This window comes from Montipora foliosa, chromosome 1, assembly GCF_036669935.1.
Source record: "Montipora foliosa isolate CH-2021 chromosome 1, ASM3666993v2, whole genome shotgun sequence".
Lineage (NCBI taxonomy): Eukaryota > Metazoa > Cnidaria > Anthozoa > Scleractinia > Acroporidae > Montipora > Montipora foliosa.
The window spans coordinates 4,434,024-4,457,335 of NC_090869.1; the positions used below are offsets into that span (position 1 = coordinate 4,434,024).

Here is a 23,312-nt window from a genome sequence, read left to right on the forward strand (position 1 = left end):
TTACACATAACAAAGGAAAGTACCAATAAAACGGCAGATTCTTCACCAAGGCTGCTGCCGAAGAAAATTTTAAAGGGGCCCTCAGAGCTAAACGCTGAGAACTTAGGAGCCCAACGTATGAAGTGAAAGGTGTTGCTGTGAAAAATTACGGTGAGTTACGCCATGTGATGGTGAATTACGCCTTGTGACGGTCAGTTACGCCTTGTGACGGTCAGTTACGCTTTGTGACGGTCAGTTACGCCATGTGACGGTGAGTTACCTCTTGGGATGGTGAGTTACCCCTTGTGACGGTGGGTTACGCCTTGTGATGGTCAGTTACGCCAAATTACATCCATATAATAAATGAAATCATGATAATAAATAAATTACCTAACTCAAATCGCTTAAATACTCCTAAAAAAGGCAGCGTTTAAATATATCTAAACTAGTTTAAGTCCCGAGATCATGCGAGATTATTGCTCAATTTATTCAAAATAGGCTAAGCGACGCCGTCCAGTCGCCAAGCGACAAAGAGGAATGTTTAAATTATCTACAGAGTGCGTTACTTAACGATAATCTCAATACATAGATATTTAGGCGCCAAGTTGTTAAGGCAGTTATGGACTGTTATAGTGTCATTAATCTCTAACTTTTCTTTGACACTAAGCCATCCAAGCGACGTAAGGCCCTATGACAAGTGTGGTCGAGAGGTCAGAAAAAGGTAAGAGCATGTTCTTGAAACTGTGAAGTCAGTCCACGCTCTGAATAGCCTTTGGAAATTTGTTCCATGCGACAATAGACCCATAAATAGTTTTGCTTTGCACGGGGTATTTGATAAGTTGCAAAAGTTTCGTGTTTAGTACTGCTCGTCCGGTTGACGGAAAACCATAATGGCCAAGATCCATGTAGCCCGCGAACGCAGACGTATTTCCGGTAGTCGTTTTAGCTAGGATGCATTTGGCCTACTTTGGCGTGGAAGAGAAGTACCAGGTCCTTTATTTCTCTTCAATGATTCTGGATGTAACAGGGGGAGATAATAAAGCTGGCCCTCAGAAGACATTTCTTACCCTGCGCCTAATACTTTGTCCTTAGAAGTGTTAGGTAATCACAGCTCACTGGCGCACTCAAGCTAAGAATGAACAATGAGTGTTCTCCATAAGGGCTTCAGTTGTACAGTGCCAGCAACAGATTATCTTAGTTATAGTGGAACAACTGAAACAGTTGGAAGAAGCCTGAAAAAAATCCTTTACAAGTGAAACAATGTTCGAGAAACTTGAAAAGAAAAATCTAGGCATGAACCGGGCTCGAATCCATGACCGTGTGCTCACCACCAAAACCATCTGGAAGCCCGTCGATTGTGAGTTCTGTGGCACTAAGGCTGTCGCCCTGTTGTCCTGTGTGTTTATTTGGTCAATTAGCAGCTCAGAAAAGGCTGACAAGAAAGTCCAGAAGGGTTGACTGTTTCATTAACAATAATATTTTTTTTATCGAGGGAGCAAGGGGATTGCATGATATGAAATGACCACTACACGATCAGTGGAAGGCGCAAGTCGAAAGCTCCCATTGCGTATTTAGTATTCATACAAAACATTAAGAAAAACAACAAAACGTTTGAATTTTGAAGACATGTTTCGAATATTTCAATATCCATTCTCAGTTCATGGCTGCTTACAGGTTTGTGACTATACAAGGTTCATGAGTTGTTTCACCAATGGCAGCAATTAAAGCCCTTAGTTTTTAACTGTCAAAATGATTAAACGTATTCATCCATATCAAGAACATCCTGTGACGAAACTAGGCGTAAAAGTGTAAACCACACAAGATACTCTGTTTTGCTTTCACAAATTTATTCTTATGTGCTTCATACAACTACGAAAAAATATATTTAAGTCGTCTAAACAAAGAAAAAAATGTACGTTTTTTACATTTGATATCTATTGTCCAAAGCATAGTTCCAACATGCTTGATCGCTAACTGATTCAGTGTCAGTAGCCCAGCCAAATCGTCACGACGCCAGACTTGGAATCCGGGGATACCGCCTTCAAGTCTCGCTCTGTCTCATTGCTGGGGTTGTTCTGGGTGAACGTAGAAGTAATTTTCAAAAACATTTCGTTGTGAAAAAACTGCGATGAAATACTTTTAAACATACTAAAAGCTAAAAATTTTAAAAAACGACGACATTCCGACGCTATCGTAATGTCATTATTAAGTCAAGAAAGTAAAATATCGAAATTAATTATTAACATTAAAGGCACAATAGCTAAATAATACTACAAGTTGAACAAAAACCTTAGCACGAGTGGAATCTGCTCGTGTATGAAAGAGAAGACTAGAGTTTTCTAATGAATAATATTTCAAAAACCAAACAATCGAATCTGCCCTGGAACTTCTTAAGAATTTCAAATTGGCTTGCCTTTAAAAGATTGCTACTATTATTGTTGTAGGTATTTGTGCCTTTAGTATTTATAATCACTTTTCCATCTTTTACCTTGTTCTGGGTTGCGCTTGGGCTTGTGAAAAGCAGGACCGTGTCCTGCATATGGGGATTTCTAAAAGTTTGTTGATTTGAATCAATTAGTTCATTGGCCAGGACCTTAAAACAACTTAGGCCCGGTTCAGACGCCGTACTTCACATGAGCCGAATCGAATTCATTGAATTAAGTTCATGTGAAGTACGTCGTCTGAATCAATTCAGAACGACCGGTCTAATTCGGATCGGCTATGCAATTTCTCCCGCCTGGCTTAGCGGGGAATTACGGCTGTGGAGCGGCTTTGATCCAGACGCCGTATTTCACATGAGCCAAATCAAATGCAGAAATTATTACAACTTTGCAATTTTCTTCACTCATAGTATGCTTTTGTGAATTAATTTCGGCGCAATTAAGTTCGGCGTCTGAATCAATCCAGCCGGGATTAATTAATTTGGGTCGGTCTAAATTCGAATTCGATTCGGCTCATGTGAAGTACTGCGTCTGAACCGGGCCTTAGGCGCAGCAGAACTAGAAATAGCCGGCTGATTTGTGGTGGCATAAATACTACACGAGATGTTTCGAAATTTGTGAACATTGATACAATTTAGAAATATCACGAGTGGTATTTATGCCAAGTATCAAACACAAATCATGCTATTATTTATTTACACTACAACCTGAGAAATTCATGCAACGCGAAGAACTTTTCCAACTTTTCGTTGAGTTGCTTCGCTTCGTAGGCGAGCAACTTGGTTTCAAAGTTCTTGTTTTCGGCCCAGCTGGTCCAGACATTGAGCCAGGTCGATGCACTTTTCTTAGTATTTTGGTTTTCTGAATTTTCTTTCAGTTCTTGACTCCCCTGAATTTCAAAACCTGGAAATCTCTCCGCCATTTTTTCGTAACTCGCGCGACGAGACTATTTTGTGATTTTGGTTACCATAGTAACTGTAATTTTCACATGTAGGTATTTCATATTATTATACATTGGTGTCACCAGCTCGCTTTTGATTGGCTATAAGCACGCAGCTAATTCTTGCTTGCCCTTTTTCTCTTACGTCATACCTACAAACAATAGATTTTATACATGTAGAATTGACGTCATACCTACAGCCAATATTTTTCTGCTTGCAGAAGTGACGTCACCTGACACACTAACCAGCAGTTTGATCAGTTTTGTCATGGCGGAGCTCAGCTCAGGAATATGCATAATAAAACAATTATTGAATTCGGTTTTCGCATGTTAGCGATAATTATCAAGGCCTCAGTTTGTGTTATCCGTCTCAGCCTTCGGCTTCAGCAGATAACACAAACTTTGGCCTTGATAATTATAGCTATCATGCTCAACCTCATCCAATAATTGGTAATTCACGATAGCCGCCATGTTGGATTTGCGTTTATCATGCAAATTAACTACACACTTCTGAGGGGGCAAACAACACAAGTTCGAGAGGTTATAACGAACATCTTAGCCGCACAGATGACTTGTTTCACGTTCATTGAATGTTTATCACCTAGGGAGTTAAATAGAATGCTTACACAAGTTACTTGGATGTTTTTTCTAGCGAAAATTGAGCAGATAACGAAGTAGAAAGTCAAAATGTCGGAGGCAATCAAAAGATATAAAATTATTGTAAAAGGTACTTAATTCTAAATTCTAAAATGTACTTTTAGCAATGTTAATTCAATATTTCGACGAGCCGATTTTCCGCAATTTGCATATATTCCAATGTTTGCCCCCCCAGCATAACACATGGCTAATTTGCATGACAATTTAAAACCAACATGGCGGCTATCGTGAATAAGGGCTATTAAGCTGAAATACCTCTGCTCTCAGCCAGTCAAATTGTAGAAATTTCTCAGGTAGTAGTATAAACGCCAAATGTCTGCAAGAACAAGTCAGGTTATTATTTGTTTATGCTACTATCTGCATGGAAGTGGTAATATTCACATGCAGGTATTTAAAATTTGGATGAAACATTGACCATCCATGAGAGATGTATCTGTAAAAATTCCTGATAGGAGGGATTTCTCTACATAAAACCTTGACTAATGTACTCTAGGTAGTCACCCAAACGAAGGCGATGGCCATTGGCCCTTGGGATGTATATGGGCTAAAACTTCCTTTCTCGGTATTAATCACTTGCTTGTAGATATAGTACTCTTAACATAATCTAGGGTAGATTCAGAAACAGTTTTAACAGAGTTCGAGTCCAGAGGTGACCACACCTGATTTGCCATAAAGAAGCACATTTCTGTCAATCGCTTTCAGTTTCCGCCTTACTGTTGTACAGGCCTCTCATTTTTAAATTTGTTTTGATAACACGAGTGGTGGAGCAAAAATATGTCGAGCAAAAATGTTGTCCTCCATGTAAATGTTCTTAATCAATTTTGTGTTGAAGGTACACCACATTTCGAATTGTGTGAGATCAGATCAGATCAGATAAAAATTATCTTCATTTCTACCTAACGGGCATTCCACCACCTTCATGTTGATCAATATAATCCCATCCTTCAAAGTCGATGAGATGCGCGCTTGTTTCGGCCCATGAACGTATTACTTTAGTGCTGTTCACATTGTCTACGATGTGGACGTTGTGTAGGCATCCCTCTCACTTTGAAACAAACTGTAATATTCAGCGCCGTCGACAAACAAATGAAGAATGAGGCATGTGGTTTTTCTAGTACAATATCCAATACGTTTGGTGTCATTTGTTCAATCAAATTCGTCAATATCATCATGTTCCAAGTAGTAAGAAAACATGTCTTCTTCCGACTCAGAACTGCTGAATTCCAGTTCATCCTCAGTACATGGAGCTGAAATCGTACATACTATTTCTTCTGCAGGTTGTGGACTTTCCTCAGTATTTGTTTCGTGCTTTGTTGGTGCCGTCAACAATTTCAAAGAGGGGCACAATCCCAGGTCACACAGCTTAATAACGCATATTCGACCACAGGACGTAAAACAAACAGCTCTGTCCTCCTCGGGTGACACGGCCATGCCAACGATGGATTCCTGGTTTTGCGTTATTTTCGCAAACCCAACAGCTTTTGTCTTTTCCAAGTCCCACAAGAAAACTACGCCATCAATGCCATAACTAATAAGGTAACGGTTCATTTTCAAAAACTTACAGAACTCAATTCTGCCAAGATGACCACGAAAAGTTCGCTTGGACTCAAAAATTTTGCCAGGAACCCTAAGGCTGTAGAGAAGAATTATGTTTCCGATGCAGCAAACTAGCAGATTGTTGTCCAAAGAAACAATACACTGACTGAATTTGACTGAACTGTAAAATCTCTCGACTCCAATTCTTTCCAATAAACAGCAAAAACCATTGCAATACTTCCAAATATAAATTTCATATTCGCAACATAAGATCAACTTCGTTTTGTCCGAGGAAAGACAAAAACATTCGAAAATGACCAGTCTCGGCAATTTCAATTTAACTGACAGCTCTTGTTTTTCAACATCCCAAATGTAGAAATCTTGACCGTTTAACTCATCCCGTATACAAACGAGAAGATATTGACTGTTAGTGGAGAAAGAGACTACAGCCGTGAACAAAGACGCTTGACCAAATATGGTACAACACTTCTGGACCTTCGCGAGTTCTGCAGAAACACTGCCCAACTTTACCTTATTTTCATCGCGAAAGGCAATTGACTTTCCATTAGGAGAAAACACAACGTACTGTAGCGCACGAGAACTTGCCAGTGAAGCGTACGATGTGAATGATACGCCTTCATTCAAAACCTGCCAACTCGTAATCAGCGAGTCGGAGCTAATAGATTTCAATCTGTCACTTGAAATGAATGTCGTTGCAGCGGACTTTGATACTGCTGAGCCATTGAATAATCCTGATGAGGGTAGAAATACCAACGGGCTAAAAAGATCTGTCAAATATATTGCTTTTTTCTCGATTTTGCTTTGAAAGGAATAACCAACCTGCCTTTCCCCTTTGAAGCAAAAAAGCTTTGTTCCGGAAACGCTTTGTAAAGCTGTACCTGTTTCGAGACATAAAGCGTGTAGTGACCCTGAAAAAGTGCTATATATGAAGTAGCTGTCATCATTAGTAAATGTGAAGTAAACAAACGGCTCGCCAAGATCTCTCAGGATACAGTTAGCATCAAGAAAATACTGTTCTTCATTTGTTTCGGATACAGAGTACACACGTAAAATGTCAGGTTCATCAGGATAGATCAGGAGGAGCCATTTCTGTCGTGGTGAAACGGAAATGAAACTCACGCAAAAATCATACTTCAGAAGAAGACGAGAATTCTTTCGAGAGAACGCCAAAAGTATCCTCGCTAGCCTTGCGACCTGTCGCCTAATATCCTCCTTCTCCTTCTCCTCTGACATCCTCGCTAGCCATGCCATGTGTCGCCTAAAATACTCCTTCTTATACTCCTTCTCCTCCTCCTCCTTCTCCTTCCCCTCCTCTGGGTGTCCTTTCACCCTCCACCTCGCGCAATAAGAGCACAGCAACTCCCAGTGCGTCTCAAAAAGGGTAACAGCGTAAACAGCATTTGCCACAGCTATGTTACTGATTGAAGAGGCTTTAGCGGTGATGCCGTAAAGTCCCATCCACGGTCTGTCGTGCCTTACGTGCCAAAAATAAGTGAATTCGTTTAACTGAACACTAAGCGAAAAGACATCGTACAACAAAGGTCTTCCAGTGTGTACATTCCAAACCTGGAAATCAAATATATAAGGATAAAGTTCAACAATCAGTTGGCGAACTGCTGTCAAGGATGAATCATAAACTGACCGTAGTAATGCTCTCAGTTTTTCACAAACTGGCGTACCGTGATGACAGGGGACTAAGCGCTTAAAAGGTTCAGCTGGTTGATACACCTCTGGTGCTTTAAGATAGTCTAGCAATCGTTCGACTGATCCTCCGAGAAAAACAGTGGAGCCCCATTGTTCGGCTGATCTTCTGAAATCACGATCATTGGATGGCAACGGAAAGCAGGTCATTTCACTTATATTGTGGTGAATTTCTTGTAAGGCCCAAAGAGCCAATAGTTCGACTACACACTCACAAGACACCAAGAAAGTGCCAGTCCCTTTTACGACAATGTACTGATCATCACGAGTGAACGCGCACCCCTCATAAATGACTTCATTTCCAGAGAACTGCGAAAAGTCTTCGACACTTTTACGCTCAACCGAAAACCATTTGTCCAGTCTCCCGAAAAACACCCACTTACCATCAGGCGAGAACTCCAAATGCGTTATTTCTTTTATTGTACTTTGGCTGACCTTAAAAGGACCACTCTCTATCGTTAAACGAGATGCATCAACAAAAACAATGGAGCGACCATTTGAGGCCGCTACCGTCCGTTGATCAGAAGCTGTCGCAAAAATGTTGAAGCTTGAAAGACAATCCGTGATTTTCACGTCAAAACCACTCCACTCCAACCTCGGACCCGACGATTTCGGAATTAGACCGATTTCTCGCAAGACTTTTGATCCATTTCGAAGACAGGAGATTAATAGATGAGGGCATTCCAAAAGAATATGAACATTGCTTTCAAGAGCGTTGGAGATCTCATGGAGAATAGTCTTCTTGTGTAAGTCCTTGAATGTGGGGCAGCATGAAGCAAGCTTCAAATCTTCTAGCAGGTGGTAGATACCAATTTTCCCACTTTCGATCCTCTTCTCCAAGAAATGGAAACTTGTCAAACACCTAAAAACAATTCCTACGGATTCCTGGTCACCATACTGACACAGAAATCGAATGGCAAAGCGAAAAGCGTAGTCCTGCAAATTCTCATTTATGCATGGCCATGCTGGTGAAGGTTCGGTGACAATACCAGACAGTGTTTCCTCAAATATTCTTGCCAGGTACTCTTCTGCCTTTTTCTTGTCTATCAACAAGTGAGGACAATCTTTTCTTTTGGTCTTTCTTTGGTAGTCTCTCTTCCGCGGATTTTTTGTTAACCAAGTTGGAATCAGTTTGTGTAGAAAGGTGACGGTATCATTGGAAGTTTGATTCCAAGCAAATTGCATAACAGCATCAATTACTTCCTGCTCATCAAGACTCGATTTTTCTTGTTGCAGAACAAAGGGAATAAACGAGACAGGAAGGGGAGATGGAGCAGCTAGGATACATCCGATCAACTTCTCGTAGAGATCTGTACCTACTCTATTAAACACTCGTTGAAAATTGTCCCGAAAGAAATCTTCAACATCGTCGACAAGAAGGTCACTCAGCGTGTAATCCATCTTACCTTTTTTTGCGAGATCGTTGAGTTTTTTCCTAAGGTAAAATGCATGCAAGAACAATCCATTGCAAGATTTTGTCATTTCTTCCACGGTGAATTGGAGAAGCGATAAATCGACACCATTCTCAAAAAATCGCCGTATATCTCCCTCGTGTTGCTGATAAATACCATGCTGTTCACTATCGCCTGCGCAAATCCTAACACAGGGATTGTATTTCTCCAATCTTTCCCGTATTTTGTCTTCAGGGCGACTGGTGATAAAGAACAAAAGCCGATGAGGAAGACGCGGGAAACGTTCCTTTATAAGGAAAAGGAAATCTTCCCTGGACTCGTACTCTGTCTCATCTAGGGCGTCAATAATAACTAATTTTCGCTCTGCTAAATGCGTACACGTAGCTAATGGTTCTTCTAACAGTTTTGTAAAAAGTTCCTGAACTCCTAATTTATTATTGTGTAACATCGTGATTACACCATCTATCCCACCCACTGTATTATTGTAGCGACTATTACATTTACAGAGTTGACTCGCCAAAGTCCCAAGAAGATACCTGGGATCATTTCTTGTGTCATCGTAGTGACGGCAAAAGTAGGCAGCACCTAAATGTCCAGCTTTCCTCACGCGCTGCGCCAGGGCTCCAGCAATTACACTCTTGCCGACTCCTGCATCACCCAGGAGAACATAAGCTCTGGAGTCACCAGGATCACTGAACCACTTGTTGAAATCATCAAACAGCCAATGTCTTGTGTCTGGATCGTGACGCTCGGCAAAGAAATTAATGTCTAATTCACAATTTGCGATCTCTGAAATAAACAACGAGGAAAAAAATTGTGGCACCCAACATGAATTTGCTGTGAAAAATAACATGTGATAACTTCAATCGGCACTTCCATTTTAAAATGAACTGAGTAAAAAAAAAAAAAACAACAATTAGAGATAACGGATCACTGGCATCACTGTGACAATAGCAAAGGAGCTATAAGGATAAAATTTAACGTACATGTCATACTTACTGAACTTAAGATTAGCGTTTTCTGTTCAGAACACGCGTTTTATCAGAACCCAAAACTCACACTTATTACTCCAATCTAAGGGTGCGTTCGATTCACCCTATTCCGGAATAAGAATACATGGAGTGATGATTTAAAACGGCATGTCTGGCGTTTTGAAGCAACAAGGATAATAAGGATATGTTTAAAATAGCATTTTCGAAGGTGGTTGATAATTTTAATGCAAATCTCCGCAAAAACGAAGTATTTCTAACTTCTATTCCTATTCCGGAATACGGGCAATCGAAAGCGCTCTTCATGGGCTCGTTTTATAAGGTTGCGGCCGAAAAAGGGCCTAAAGTGGAGTGCAGTCCGATTTGGATGCTTTGAAATCGCCTCTCAACTCATTGATTGTTTGGAGGTACGTTGTTAAATTTTCTGTACTTCAGGGATTTAAAAAAAATTATTGTTTATTTTGGCAAGGAAGAAAATTGTTCTTGGATTGATTATAGTTTTATCTAAATAATAATGATTGTGGGATCTCCGTACTGTTTTCAAGGAAATCCAACCAATTTAGCCCCTCAGGCAACAAGCCACGGCCCACGGCCTCGTCGGCTAAATACCAGGCGATATCCCACGCGATTTCGCAGGATAATTGTTAACTACTCACCTGCGAGCAATTCGCGCGGACTCTGAGCCCAAAAATGTTGTAATCTTTGCAGAAATAAATGAATTAAAATCATCTTTTTGTGCTACATTATCTCACTGTTGGAATATACTAATTAACAACTATTCACCTCAGTGTCGGTAGCTAGTTAACAACTATTCAACGAAGTGGCGGTGGCTAGCGGTGGATATTTACCTCGCCGCTTCAGGGCTCGGTAAATATCCACCTCTAGTTCGGTGAATGGTTGTTAATTACATTGAAACGCTTGAGATTTCAGTGATACTTTGGGTTAGATTTTTACGTGCCAGCTTCCTAGAACTACAATAAAAAAAACGGTCCCATCATCTTTCACCATAATAAATCAACTCAAATGTGCTGTTTGAATAGCAACAGACAAATTGTACACCAAACATTTTTATCCTTTCACTTTCAGTCTTATTTCCCCTCCTCTGGCAATAGCTCTACCTCTCCATAAACTTAATCACTTCAACTATTTCCCTTGAAGTTCCAAATCATTGAGTCAAGTTTAGAGCGTACTGGACCTTACTTATACCAACCCCAAAATAACAATATTACTTCGTTCTACAAGTAATAATTACCCCAATTCTTCTGTACTTGTACTCTTTCAACAAATTGTTTTACATCTTCAACATCTGATTTCAGCGATTTCTGCTCTTGTTCCAATCCTGAAAGTCGTTTATCTAGTTCATCAAAATTCTTCAGTGCTTGCTCTATTGACTTCCTGTCACTCGCCATAGCAAAATTCATCTTGTCTACATCAGATTTCAATGTATTCACATGATTTTGCACTAACTGTAACAAAGCAGGGTCCACAGTGGTATTCATACACAGCATGGTACCTAATGTAGAAAGTAACAAGTTGTCACATCATAAGCCAACCATGATTAAATGACTGAATTGAAGAGATTATTTAATAACATTCTTGACATACCAGCTCTTATTATGGCCAGATTAGCAAAATGTATCTCAGGCCGCAACACCTTGTTTTCAATGTCAGATAACCAACAAGCAGAGAAGCAGAGTTTTTTTTTTTATCTCGAGGGCAATGACCATATTCCTACACAGAGGGAAGAATTCTTTTGGTCTTAAAGTAGAATAATACAATTCCTTCCCAGTTTTGAATCACTTATTCTTGGACCAAACTGACACAATTCTACCCTCTTTCTGGGAACAAATCTTTAAAGAATATTAGATTTTTATAACTTGTCTAACCCAAGCCAGAATAAAAGTGGAAATCAAAACAAATATTATTACCAGGTACACAAAGTACCTTTAGTTTCCCAGTCCTGCAGATCATCTAAAAGTTTGGTCTGATCACCAGCTGGAAGACCAAGTGCATTTACAAGTTTTTCCATTTCATCAAAACTCTGCCTGAACTTCACATTATCCCAATCCTTGAAAGCACAATGGGCCCAGGAATTCCTGGATTGTCGAACATTACTCGCAGCGCTCTGAACAGCAGCTGAAAACACTGGCACCTTGCTAAGTAAGATAAGCACAGCTGATGCATCACAGTGTTCATCAAAGGCATTGAACTTAGCCATGAAGTTCTCCACATATAACTTAGCAAAGTCAATATGAGATGTGACCCGGCAGTCAAAGGCAGAGTAATTGAACTTTCCATGCACCTTGGGTGGTGCATCATTGCCATTAATGTTCTCATACTTCAAAAACACTTTCTTTGCTGGCCAGTGGGTCAGTCGTGTTGGTGTAGCCTGGGTATCAATACCATGACTACTTTTGACGTTACAGTATTCCTTTTGAATTTCTCTTTCAACAAAGGAGCGTATTTGGGAAACAAGAACCTTGTTTAGCCCAATGCCAAAAACCAGCCACCACTTTTCATTATCCCCAACAGAATGAAGGGATGACCTTAAAAGGAAGAAAATAATTCACAGGTTGAGACTGCCTAAAACAAATAGCTGGAAAATGAAAAATGTTACTGCAGGGATTATGCGAAATGCCATTCAATTATTGCACAAAGCAGGATTATTCTCGATAAGTACAATAAAATAAAAGGATGTATTTTATTACCTTCCCGATGCTGCAGCAGCCATAACCATTCAATGTCCTTCCTCTTTCATCGTCATAGTCCCATCATCAAGCCTTATGTTATCTACCATAAGTTAAAAAGTAACAATATTTTTTGTCGTAAGTTTCCTTTATCAATTGCGACTGGTATTAGAACAAATAAAATCCCTTCAATTTTATTTGTTAAGACATTTAGGATCAGTCAAGTATGACCACTACTAAACTTGCTGCCCTTTCCTGAAGAGAAAGTCTTTAATGCCTGACAAATGCAGGCGATGGAGGAAACAGATGATAGTAGTGGTCATACTTTGAAATACTTCTTGACTGATTGTATATAATAGCTAGATTTTATATAGCACCATATCCAATGCCAGCTCTATGGCACTTTACAATTTTGCAATTCAAAAAATAATTAACCAAATAAAAATAAATTATTAAGTAAAAAATGACTAATTCAAATATGTCTGCTTAAAAAGATACTGTACGTCTTACAGGTTTTTTTTTTTTTACAGTACTGACCGAGCTGCTAAGCCTAATTTTAAGGGGAAGGGTGTTCCAAAGCCTTGGGGCAACAACAGATAAAGCCCTGTTGCCATAGGTTTTTTAGATTAGACCGAGGAACAACTAGTGACTATTTTTCACTTCACCTTAAACTATGACTGAAACTATAAGGCTCTATTAAGCTACTTATATAAATAGACGCAAAATTACTTAAAGCCTCAAATATTGACAATAATATCTTTTAAAATTATGCACTGCTCAACCAGTATTGAGTGGAGCTCCTTAAGTGTGGGTGTTATGCATGTAAACTTAGAGTTCCATGTTACATGTAATGACTATCAGGCAAGCTGCACAGTTTTGTACAGAATGCAACCTTTGAATTAAGTACTTACTAAGTAAACCATGCAAAATTTCATTGCCATTTTCAAGTCTGCACATAACAAAGGAAAGTACCAATAAAACAGTAGATTCTTCACTAGACAGACAAATACTCCCTGATCTTAGCTATGCTTTGAATATGATGATAGATGCAGATTTGCAGATTTTACTGACATGTTCCTTGAAGGACAATCTTTGTCAAATGCCACACCAAGATTCCTGGCAGAAGATGTGGGTTGTTCAACTTGATTGTTAACTAAAATAGAATTTACTAAAGAACTTGGACGATACTTAAAGCTGATGATAGAAGCTCAAGACTTATCACTAGCAATAATATTTATTTGTTCTTACAACATTTGCAATAATTATTGATAAAGGAAACTTATAACTGGCATACCCTATGTTACCATGCCACAAACAGCTGCAATGTTTTGACGTTTGCCTCTCTGTGTCACTATGGTTATCTATGCTACACCAGATTGAGGCAAGTTGATCTAGTCTTATTACCAGAATAAGGCCCAAACCCTAAATCAACTGGCAACCACACCTCTTTGGGGTAGGTACATCCTTGTCCATGAACTACTGAAATGGACTAGTAGTGGATCGACTACCATAAATTGACCACCTAAACAAATCAACTTTAAAGATCAATCAAATGTTGCTGAACACCTAGCTAGTAGACACAAACACAACAGCGATTCCACAAGTGTACCACTGACAAATACTGGTATATTCAAGGCTGTTGCCTAACAGGAGCCCGGTAGCCTGGGGCTTCCAAAGAATAGCTCTGGGCGCCTTAATTTTTCACAGCGACACCTTTCACTTCATATGTTGGGCTCCTAAGTTCTCAGCGTTTAGCTCTGAGGGTCCCTTTAAAATTTTCTTAGGCAGCAGCCTTGTATATTAGCCAAGACCTTTGAAATTTAAGAGAACTTGCAAACGTTTCCTACTTTTACAAATAGTCCTATTCCTGCCTCACCAAAGTAACTGAGAACACAACAAGCACGCACAAGATGGTGTGACTCTGGAGCGTTTTGAGTGTTTCTGCCATCTTGCATTTTAACTGCACTGACCAAACATGTGCAGCCAGAAAGCATTGGAGTCACTCACAACATGGGAGACGTGGGCGATTGTAAGTGGAGTTCTTGTTTTTTTGAAGAACTATTTCTACAAGTATGCGAGAGCATGACTGCAAGAGGAACCAGTTTGCATGTTTGCCGGTTAGTAACGAGTTAGGTCATCGCCTACTTTCTCCACTTTCCTTGTTCAGCTGTTAAAGTGCAAGATGGCAGACAAAATCCAGTTTATGTGAACACTCACGGCAGCTTGTGCTTGTTGTAATTTCAACTACTTTGTATTAATGACCCCAAGATGTGAATAGGACTATTTGCATTGGTACATGTTGGTAGGAACATTTTGGGAGTTTAAATTTCAAAGGTCTGAGTTTTTAATATGTGTTAGAAGTACACTAGTCTTGTGGTTTTTCTGCATTGCTTGCTTGATCCTGTTAAGGTAGTCCATTTATGGTAGTCCACTACTAGTCCACCTTAGTGGTCCATGGACTAAGGGTTTAGTGAAATGTATCTACCCCCTCTGAGGGATAATGCACAGAACCATCCAAATAGTATAAGTTCCTCCCTCGTTAGAACGCAATTAGAAAAAATAACACTCAAAGCCAAATCCTATGGTTTATTTTTTAAGGACAAAGTCCTTGTGAGTTGCAAAAAAATGGGCGAACGGAATTTAAACTAAATAAGAACTATAACACATGAATCCCAAAGTAGACTACTCCTTCAACGTCTCACACCGAAACTCTGAGTTTCTTGGAATGCCCCGAAACGAAAACTAGCATTTGTTTGATGTTCTCAAAATCATTTGTTCAGTAATCATTGTTAGGCATGGTATTAATTTAAGCAGATACTTCGTCACAATAGCCAATCTCGACGACAAAAGAACTGCAACAACAATCATAATGCTCTGAGAACAGCTCCAATTGACACCACAGCGTTAAGAATTAATACACTCAAATAAGGCCATCTAGATACAACAGAAGACAGTCAAAGGTAACCCTCACTTCAACCTACGCCCATTAGCCTGGCCGGATGTCAGCCTCTCAGTGCAGTGCATCGCCGTAGAATCAGAAAAGACCATATTGGGTGGAGGACAAACACGGCTAAAATTGCAGTGAGTGTATGTAGCCTGCAAAGAAGGTGTATTTTTGTTTTGGTAAGAATTATTGGCCAACATCTTGGATAGTGAGACTAACAGAAGCTAACAGAGGCCTAAGGTGAGTCAAGAAAATTGCACTCAGTGAGAGGAGGACAGTATGAAATGGTACTGGGGGTAGGGGATGGGAAGAGAAAACGTCAACCCGCTCAAATTTTGGACGGGGGTTCTGATTGGTGCGGTGATCACCTCCTGTCAATAAAATATATATATTCCTTCCGGTTCTTTTGAGGCAGAATTACAATGCAAACGAGAACATGGCAGAGTTGCGAAGCTTAGATTCAGCACTCAAAGAAGCTATTTTGGATCTCTCCGGACTGGGCTTTCGCGAACACCTACGAGATGTAGAAAAACACAACACAGATGCATCAAAACCAGTTACATGCCATTTTAATCTTCCCAATCACTCCCACCTCAACCTGACAATTTGCAGCCAATCTTTTACACCACAGGAACACAGAAAGTTGTAAGAGTTTGGAACAAAAATTCATCTTTCCAACTAGGTACACTCTATACTCACATAATCAATGAACACCTGTCATTCCATCAATTAATTCACAAATTCATGTTACCATATTTCCACCTATGGCAAAGCTCTTCCACACCCACATAAAAACCAACAACACCCACAATTCCTCTATTCGCTCTGAAGAAGGGCTAATGCTCGAAACGTCAGCTTTCCAAATTGTTCACAGTGGTAATTCAACCTTGATCAACACGCTTGATAAAACCAAATTTCCTGTTTCACTCGCCCAATGACGCAGCACCACAGTTTCTTTAGAAACTAGAACTTTGCTTCTTTATTGTTGACCTGTTGAACAGACTCGCTATTAAGATTTGACAAACAAGAAACATAAAAAACCTTTCACTTGTACAAGAATCCTTAGACTTTGGCCAGCATCTGGTTCTCAAAATAATTAAATGAAACTTATAGAAAAACAAACAAACCTTTGACTGGTCCATGTCTCAACAGTGTGAGATTCGTCAACAATAAGAGCAGTAAGATTTTGGTGGAGAGGAGTGTTTTTCAGCCAATCGTGAAATGACTTTTCCAGAATTTCCTCAGCATAAGCAAAGATCAGTAAGTTGATACTTGCCACTCTCTACACCTTCTAAACTGGCATCCAAAAGCGATATAGTAGTTAAATGCATCAAAGCAGCTTCGAATATCTGATCTTGCACAATACTTTTTAAGCAGGCAAACAACTATCACACATGCAGGTTTGCTTGACATGATTTTCTTACTCTAACAAACAACTGGAAGATGAGAATCTTTCCAAAGCTGGTCGGAAGAACTGCCCATAAATCTTCTCTAGAAATCTGGGTCAATATGACTTCCTTAATATGTTCCGATTGCAATTCAAACGATTTTCCGGTCACCCAATCTTCTCCCTGTTTCACCTATGTAGGTCTTCTTACATAGTGTGCAGGTTAGGCAATAGATGGCATTTGCGGCGATGCATGTAAAGTGGTCAGTGACTTAAACAGGTGGATTCGGTCCTGAGTTCTTAACCATGTTAGAAATAAAAGGACAAGTTTTGAATCATGCGCGTGTACATTTGAAAGTCCTCAGTTGGTCATGTCAGACTTGAATACGGTCCTAACTAGAAAGTTACATACAACACAATAATACAATACATACTTAATTGACCACTCCCCATAGGGGCTTTTCAGGGCCAATGAAACACAACGAAACAACAGAACAGAACAATGACAACAACTGTTAAGAATCCCAACTGGCCGGAGGCAAACCAGTTGGCTATTTACAAGTGCAGCGGGGACTACCAGGATCAAATTCAACCAGTGGTCAGAGCGGGTCTTGAACCCGGGATCTCCGGATCTCAAGGCAAGCGCCCTAACCACTGGGCCACACTGCCTCCCTAGTTACCTATGTTTTTGTCACATTTGATTGAAATGAGTGCTGGTAGAGGAAATATATGTTTAGTTTCAGGATTATTGCAGAGAATTTTGAAGTTTTTGAGAATTACATTTTTGACTGCAAGGTTTTGTGGATGGTAAGCGAGGGTGAATGGAATTCTGTTTGTTTCTTCATTCTGTGACCTTTGTAGTGCGGTTTCTTCTTCGATTTCTGAGATATGTCCAGGTTTGACCCTAATTAGATGCACGCGGATTTCAATAAGCGTCACGAAGTGTCCCCTTGCTCTTCTAGCCAACTTCAACATCACTTGTGTCTCAGAATACAGACAATTTATGTCACAAAGTGTCCCCCAAATGCTGCTCTTTAAGTGAAGATTAACTGCTGCATTTACCCAAAGCTAAAAATAACGCTAACCTTTACCCTTACCTTATTGTTGAAAACAGGTAGCAAATGCTTAGACTTAAAGGGACACTTTGTGTTGGATGTCAAAATTGGGCGTGCATCTAATTAGGGTCAAACCTGGACATAAGTGCGATTTCTTGGGGACAATGTTTCCCTGTGGTGACAGCAGAGTCAGGGTAGCCACCTTGTTTGAAAAACTGGCACATTTCCTCGTACTTGCTGTTAAAGTCGGACTCGTCACCACAGAGGCACCTTAGTCTAAGAAATTGAGAGAATGGGATGGTGTTTTTTACGTGTTGTGGATGAGAGGATGAATGTAGCAAGTAGTTGTAGGAATCTGTTGGTTTGTCTTGTACGCTTGTAAGTCGAGGAAAGCAAGTGAATGTTTGGAAATTTCCCACGTGTATTTTAGAGCCGGGTGTATGCTACGCCGAATGTGACAAAATATCAAGTCCGCTAAAAATAAAACAAGTCACACAATTTACAATCAAGTTGCCAACAATTAGCATCAATTTGTTTGTTGACCAAATCACATTCCCAGCAATTTATGTTACCTCTCTTGTTGTACAATTCATATATTGAAGGACCGGGCCTCGAATGTCAAGCTCCATGTTTTGCAAGTTAAAATGCTTGTTTTATAAATCAAGAAGAGAGAGGACAGCTTTTGATCAATTCTATTTTCGAGGGGGACTGCACGAGTAATGGCTGGCAACCCGTTTATCCTCCCAATAGGGAGTTTAAGAAATGACGACTGCTACGGCAACGACAACACCAAAAAACAGTTATGTAATATCACCTGTTTATATGAGGCGGGCCAGTCTAGTTGTAAACGGTACAGCCCGGTTTGCTGGGATGAAAAACTCTAATGAAGTGTGGGTTGACTTGAATACGTAGCTGGATTTGCATAATCACAGGATTATTTTTGCATCTTTTGTTTTAAAATGCCATTCCATACTTGCTAGAGCTAAAACGAACCTTTCGTTTCGAACGTCAAAGCAAGAAAATTCACCAGGTTCCCCATGCGTGACTTTGATGGTTACAAGACACGTAAACAAATTCCTAAAATTCATTCCAGTGAACCTGGCTGAAATCGTCCATATAAGCACTTCATCCCATGTACCGGGCCAGCCCGGCTGGCTCGCCTCTTATAAATTAAACAGGCCCTCTGAAGAGGAAGAAATTATCAGGCTGCAATTGCAGCACGCATTTTTGTAAGGCATTTCTCTCTCGTACTCATCAAAACAACAACATGAAATGACCAATTATCGGGTTTTGACGACAACATGGACAACAAACAGTGAATCTTTTGTTCAAATCCATTCGTACGATTCTGGTTATCAAATACTTCGCCTATCTTATACAACATAAACAAGATGGAAACGTTGTGAAACACTTAGGATAGCTCAAGTTAATAGTTTGAAGTAATGTTTTCGTCGCCGTAGTCTTCTTGGTTTCTTAAACTCCCTAATGTCTCCCGTTGTCAGTTTGTGTAGCCATAATTTTCTTGTGGATTATATTTGGCTACTCAAACTGCTTGCTGTAGATGTGCTTCATTTTGCTGATCATTCGCAATTGGGTCTCTGAGCGAGTTCCTCTTCACAACTTCGAGAACTGGGTGAAGTTATAGCGACATGCGAGGAACGAATATTCCTGCTTGGGCTGATTGAATGCTTCGCCTGTAGACCAAGATCCTCAATACTTTCAGCGCCCACTGTCTCACTCAGATTTACTCGCGTTTAAGGGGGATGGCTCTTACCTACCAAACCGTTGCTCTGGACTCCTTCAAATAGCCATTTCTCTAATTCCTTTAACTCTACAGATATCCTTTTTCGCCAAGTGGTTTAGAAATATTTAACATTTCTTTGTCTGGTTCAAATCACAACCACATTTGGTAAATCACGTAAGCAAAACAGTAAATGCCTAAAAACTCAGCGAGTTTAATATGTTTTTCACAAATTTTAAACGCAAAAGTGTGGGAACATTCTAGCACAAAATCTAAAGCATGGATTTTAAAAGAAACCATTTCTCAAAATAATTATGACGTCATAAGGCCCTCCCTTGATACACTTCAAAATATCAGTCTCATTTTTTGTCAAAATAGAAATTCCATGCTACAGTTTACGAAAAATGATGGGACAGTTCCCATTCGGTGAACAAAGGGGCCTCTTCCTTTTGTTTCCTGAGAGCTTTTACCTGTTTTACACTGAAACGCACGGCAGAGGACTGGGACTAGTTGCGCATGCACTTTCTGATTGAAGTGATGTCACATTTCTATTGAAAAAGTTGAGATATGTCCAGGTTTGACCCTAATTAGATGCACGCGGATTTCAATAAGCGTCACGAAGTGTCCCCTTGCTCTTTTAGCCAACTTCAACATCACTTGTCTCACAATACAGAAAATTTATGTCACAAAGTGTCCCCCAAATGCTGCTCTTCAAGTGAAGATTAACTGCTGCATTTACCCAAAGCTAAAAATAACACTAACCTTTACGGTACCCTTACCTTATTATTGAAAATAGGTAGCAAATGCTTAAACTTAAAGGGACACTTTGTTTTTTACCAACCATTGTCTTTCTGTAGTTAAGTGCCACCCCCCTTAATCATTTTGCCACAGGTGTTCAGTCCCCCTCGGAAATAGAATGGATCAAAAGCTGTCCTCACTCTTCTTGATTTATAAAACAAGCATTTTACCTTGCAAAACATGGAGCTTGACATTCGAGGCCTGGTCCTTCAATATATGAATTGTACAACAAGAGAGGTAACATAAATTGCTGGGAATGTAATTTGGTCAACAAACAAATTGATGCTAAGTGTTGGCAACTTGATTGTAAATTGTGTGACTTATTTTATTTTTAGCGGACTTGATATTTTGTCACATTCCGCGTAGCATACGGGTGGAAAGAATTGACTGAAGTAATGATTTGGTTGAGTTCCTCTTTGCTGGATGAAGTAGCGCCGGCGCAGTCATCGATGAAACGTTTGCAAAGATAAGGTTTTGGTCTGTTGTAGTTAGAGAAAAATTCATTTTCCATGCAGCCTATGAAAAGGGTTGCGTAGCCCATTGCAACACCAAGCAAATCGGCACCATTGCTTTTCATGAATCATCATAACTTGCTATCACTTGGATGTATTTTCCGACATATCTTTGCACTTGCAAATCTCTGAATGTCCATGAGCATGTCGATGTTTTTGTCGAAAGTAAATTGTAATTTCCAGCAAAAAAAAACGAACTTGGTTACCATTGGCTCTTTCTGCATTTCCGGAAATGCTAATTAAGAGGTGTTTGTCAATTCAACAGGCTTTTTCTCCTATCTCCGCCGCTTCCCTTCCCCTTCCCCGCCTCTCGTCCCAATCCTCTACCGGTTGTGTTCTTTCAAAAGGGCAGCCCATTATGAACGTTGGACCTTGAACAAGCGTACGCCTCCCAAAAAAAAGACCTGCTCTGCAGGCTATGAGTGTATGGGGTTTTACTTGAACCGCTAGAGCGCTGCTACAAAGGGGTGGATTTCCAACATTTTCGGCTAATCTTAATGATTTTACTGCTATGATTTATCTAATAGAAAATTAGGTATGACTTCGATAAAGTGGAATTGTAAATCTTGTCATTTCGCTTCCAACTGAGCAGCAATTTGCATAATTTTGATTAGAAGGATTTGTATGAAAGTTTAAAAATACGTTTACGGTCGTTCTAGCCTGATTCTGTTCTTTATTCTTCATACAAAAAAGGCAGTACAAATGCCTTTTAGGAGACATTTTAACTGTCAAAATACAGCTTTCATGGCAGAGTTACAAACTTTAAAATTCGGCTAAAATCCCACACAATTACTGTAATTTTTGGCAGTGTTTGCCCCTCAACCAATATGGCTTCATTATCCATGAAAAAGTCTACATGTATTTGGTTTAAACTGCACGACGAAATACTCTACACGGGAATGCAGAAATACAACTATACCTGAAGGTGGGCCTTACCTTGTCTTGGACGTGCAAGTAGTTGAACAGTTCAACCAAAGTCTATTGAAAAAACAGAATAACTGAATATCCTTCGAGTACCACTGTAGAGACTTTCGATTTTCGACATCTCCTCTGATTTGCTGGAAAAATCGGAGTCATCACTACATAGACGTCGAAGTCTAAGAAATTGAGAATAAGGAATGGAGTTCTTGACATGTGATGGATGTGACGATGAATACAACAAATAACTGTGTGAATCAGTAGGTTTGTAGTGCTATCTAAGTTTGTAGTGACATCTAAGACTGGATTTCTTATAGTATCTACTGACGTTACACAAATCACGTGACTCTGAAGATGACTTCCGCTCAGGTTATCTAAACGTCAGTCAATGTCATCTCAAGCAGCCCTTCTCAGGACTACACTCACCCGGACGATCGTACTTTACTTAAGATTTTCTCTTACTGTATTGCTCTTGCTTTGTATGTCGCTATTGTCACTTTCCTCACCTATCCTGTGTCGCCTTACGCTGCCGAACGCAGTTTTAGCAGCATGAAGAGACTGAAAACCCCTCTTCGACGAAGCACTATGAGTGAGGAGAAGTTGTCCTCTTTCCCCATTCCCCATTACATGTTTCACACTGAAAAGTCTGAAAACGCTTTGGCGACTTTTTACATGGCACTGATTTTATTGTATCTTCCTGTTGAAATTACGGCCGTTGAAAATTACAGCAGTACTTTCAATATTATTGCAAAACACGCTGACATCTACATTGTTGTTGGAGATACAAAGTGATACAGTGATACAGTGTTGTAGCGTTATTCGATCTAAACAGGGAGTCTTCTAAGTGTTGAAACCCTTTCGAGCCTCCTTAAGTTCGATTGTAGGTGCTCGGCGCGGCACTTGTATATAATTACGTATAATAATTATTGTTATGTAAATAGTCAGCCAGAATTCAAATATAAATATCATTTTCAAGGTGTGAATTAGTAACTTGACCGTTAGCTCAGTGGTCAAGAACAAGGACAAGTAATCCAGAGGTTTACAGTGGGTCGGAGTTCAAGGCAAGCTGCGAGTGACATATCATGGGATAAAATGGCAGAAAAAGCCGAGCGGGACCCGGAAAAAAGGACAAGACGAAGGTATAGAAAGAGGAAAGCTGGGACGAAAACGAGTAACGGTGTGGGCGATGAAGGGAAAGAAGGAGGGAGAGAGAAATGAGATCTATTTTCATTCATCCCGTGAGTACAAATTAGCCATGTATATATTCGATTCTCTTGGGTATACGTATTGTTCTACAAAACAATAGCGCGAATGAATAATTAATTTATTCTGCATACATAATGAAGTAGGGACCTGTACGGAAATCATTCCGAAACGTCTTCGAGGAATGGCAGTAGCAACAGCAAAATAGATGTGCAATGTGAGACGTTGTTAGAATGGCTGGTCTCAAATGCGAAGATGTTGAAGATGTGACCGTTAAGAGGTCCAGCATCGCAGAATCATTGACTGTTTGAGTGTGGTAAATAGTACCGGCGATTAGGCATGTAATTCGGCGCGGTAATCAGGGTGGTCTAAGCCACGTCCACATGGTCTC

General features: G+C 39.9%; 2 protein-coding genes across 2 annotated transcripts in view; both read right to left on the minus strand.

The window, feature by feature from the left end:
• LOC137999956 (uncharacterized) overlaps nucleotides 1-23,312 on the minus strand; it is a 40,701-nt gene that overhangs the window by 15,916 nt on the left and 1,473 nt on the right. The gene's annotated exons all lie outside the window — the stretch shown is intronic.
• LOC138000020 (uncharacterized) lies at nucleotides 1,810-22,001 on the minus strand. The gene is made up of 5 exons (XM_068846168.1): nucleotides 21,737-22,001; nucleotides 12,385-12,466; nucleotides 11,621-12,222; nucleotides 10,929-11,189; nucleotides 1,810-9,476 (listed from the first exon to the last, which is right to left on the minus strand). The coding sequence occupies exons 2-5, from the start codon at nucleotides 12,411-12,413 to the stop codon at nucleotides 5,164-5,166; spliced, it is 5,205 nt and encodes a 1,734-aa protein (XP_068702269.1). The 5' UTR covers nucleotides 12,414-12,466; nucleotides 21,737-22,001; the 3' UTR covers nucleotides 1,810-5,163.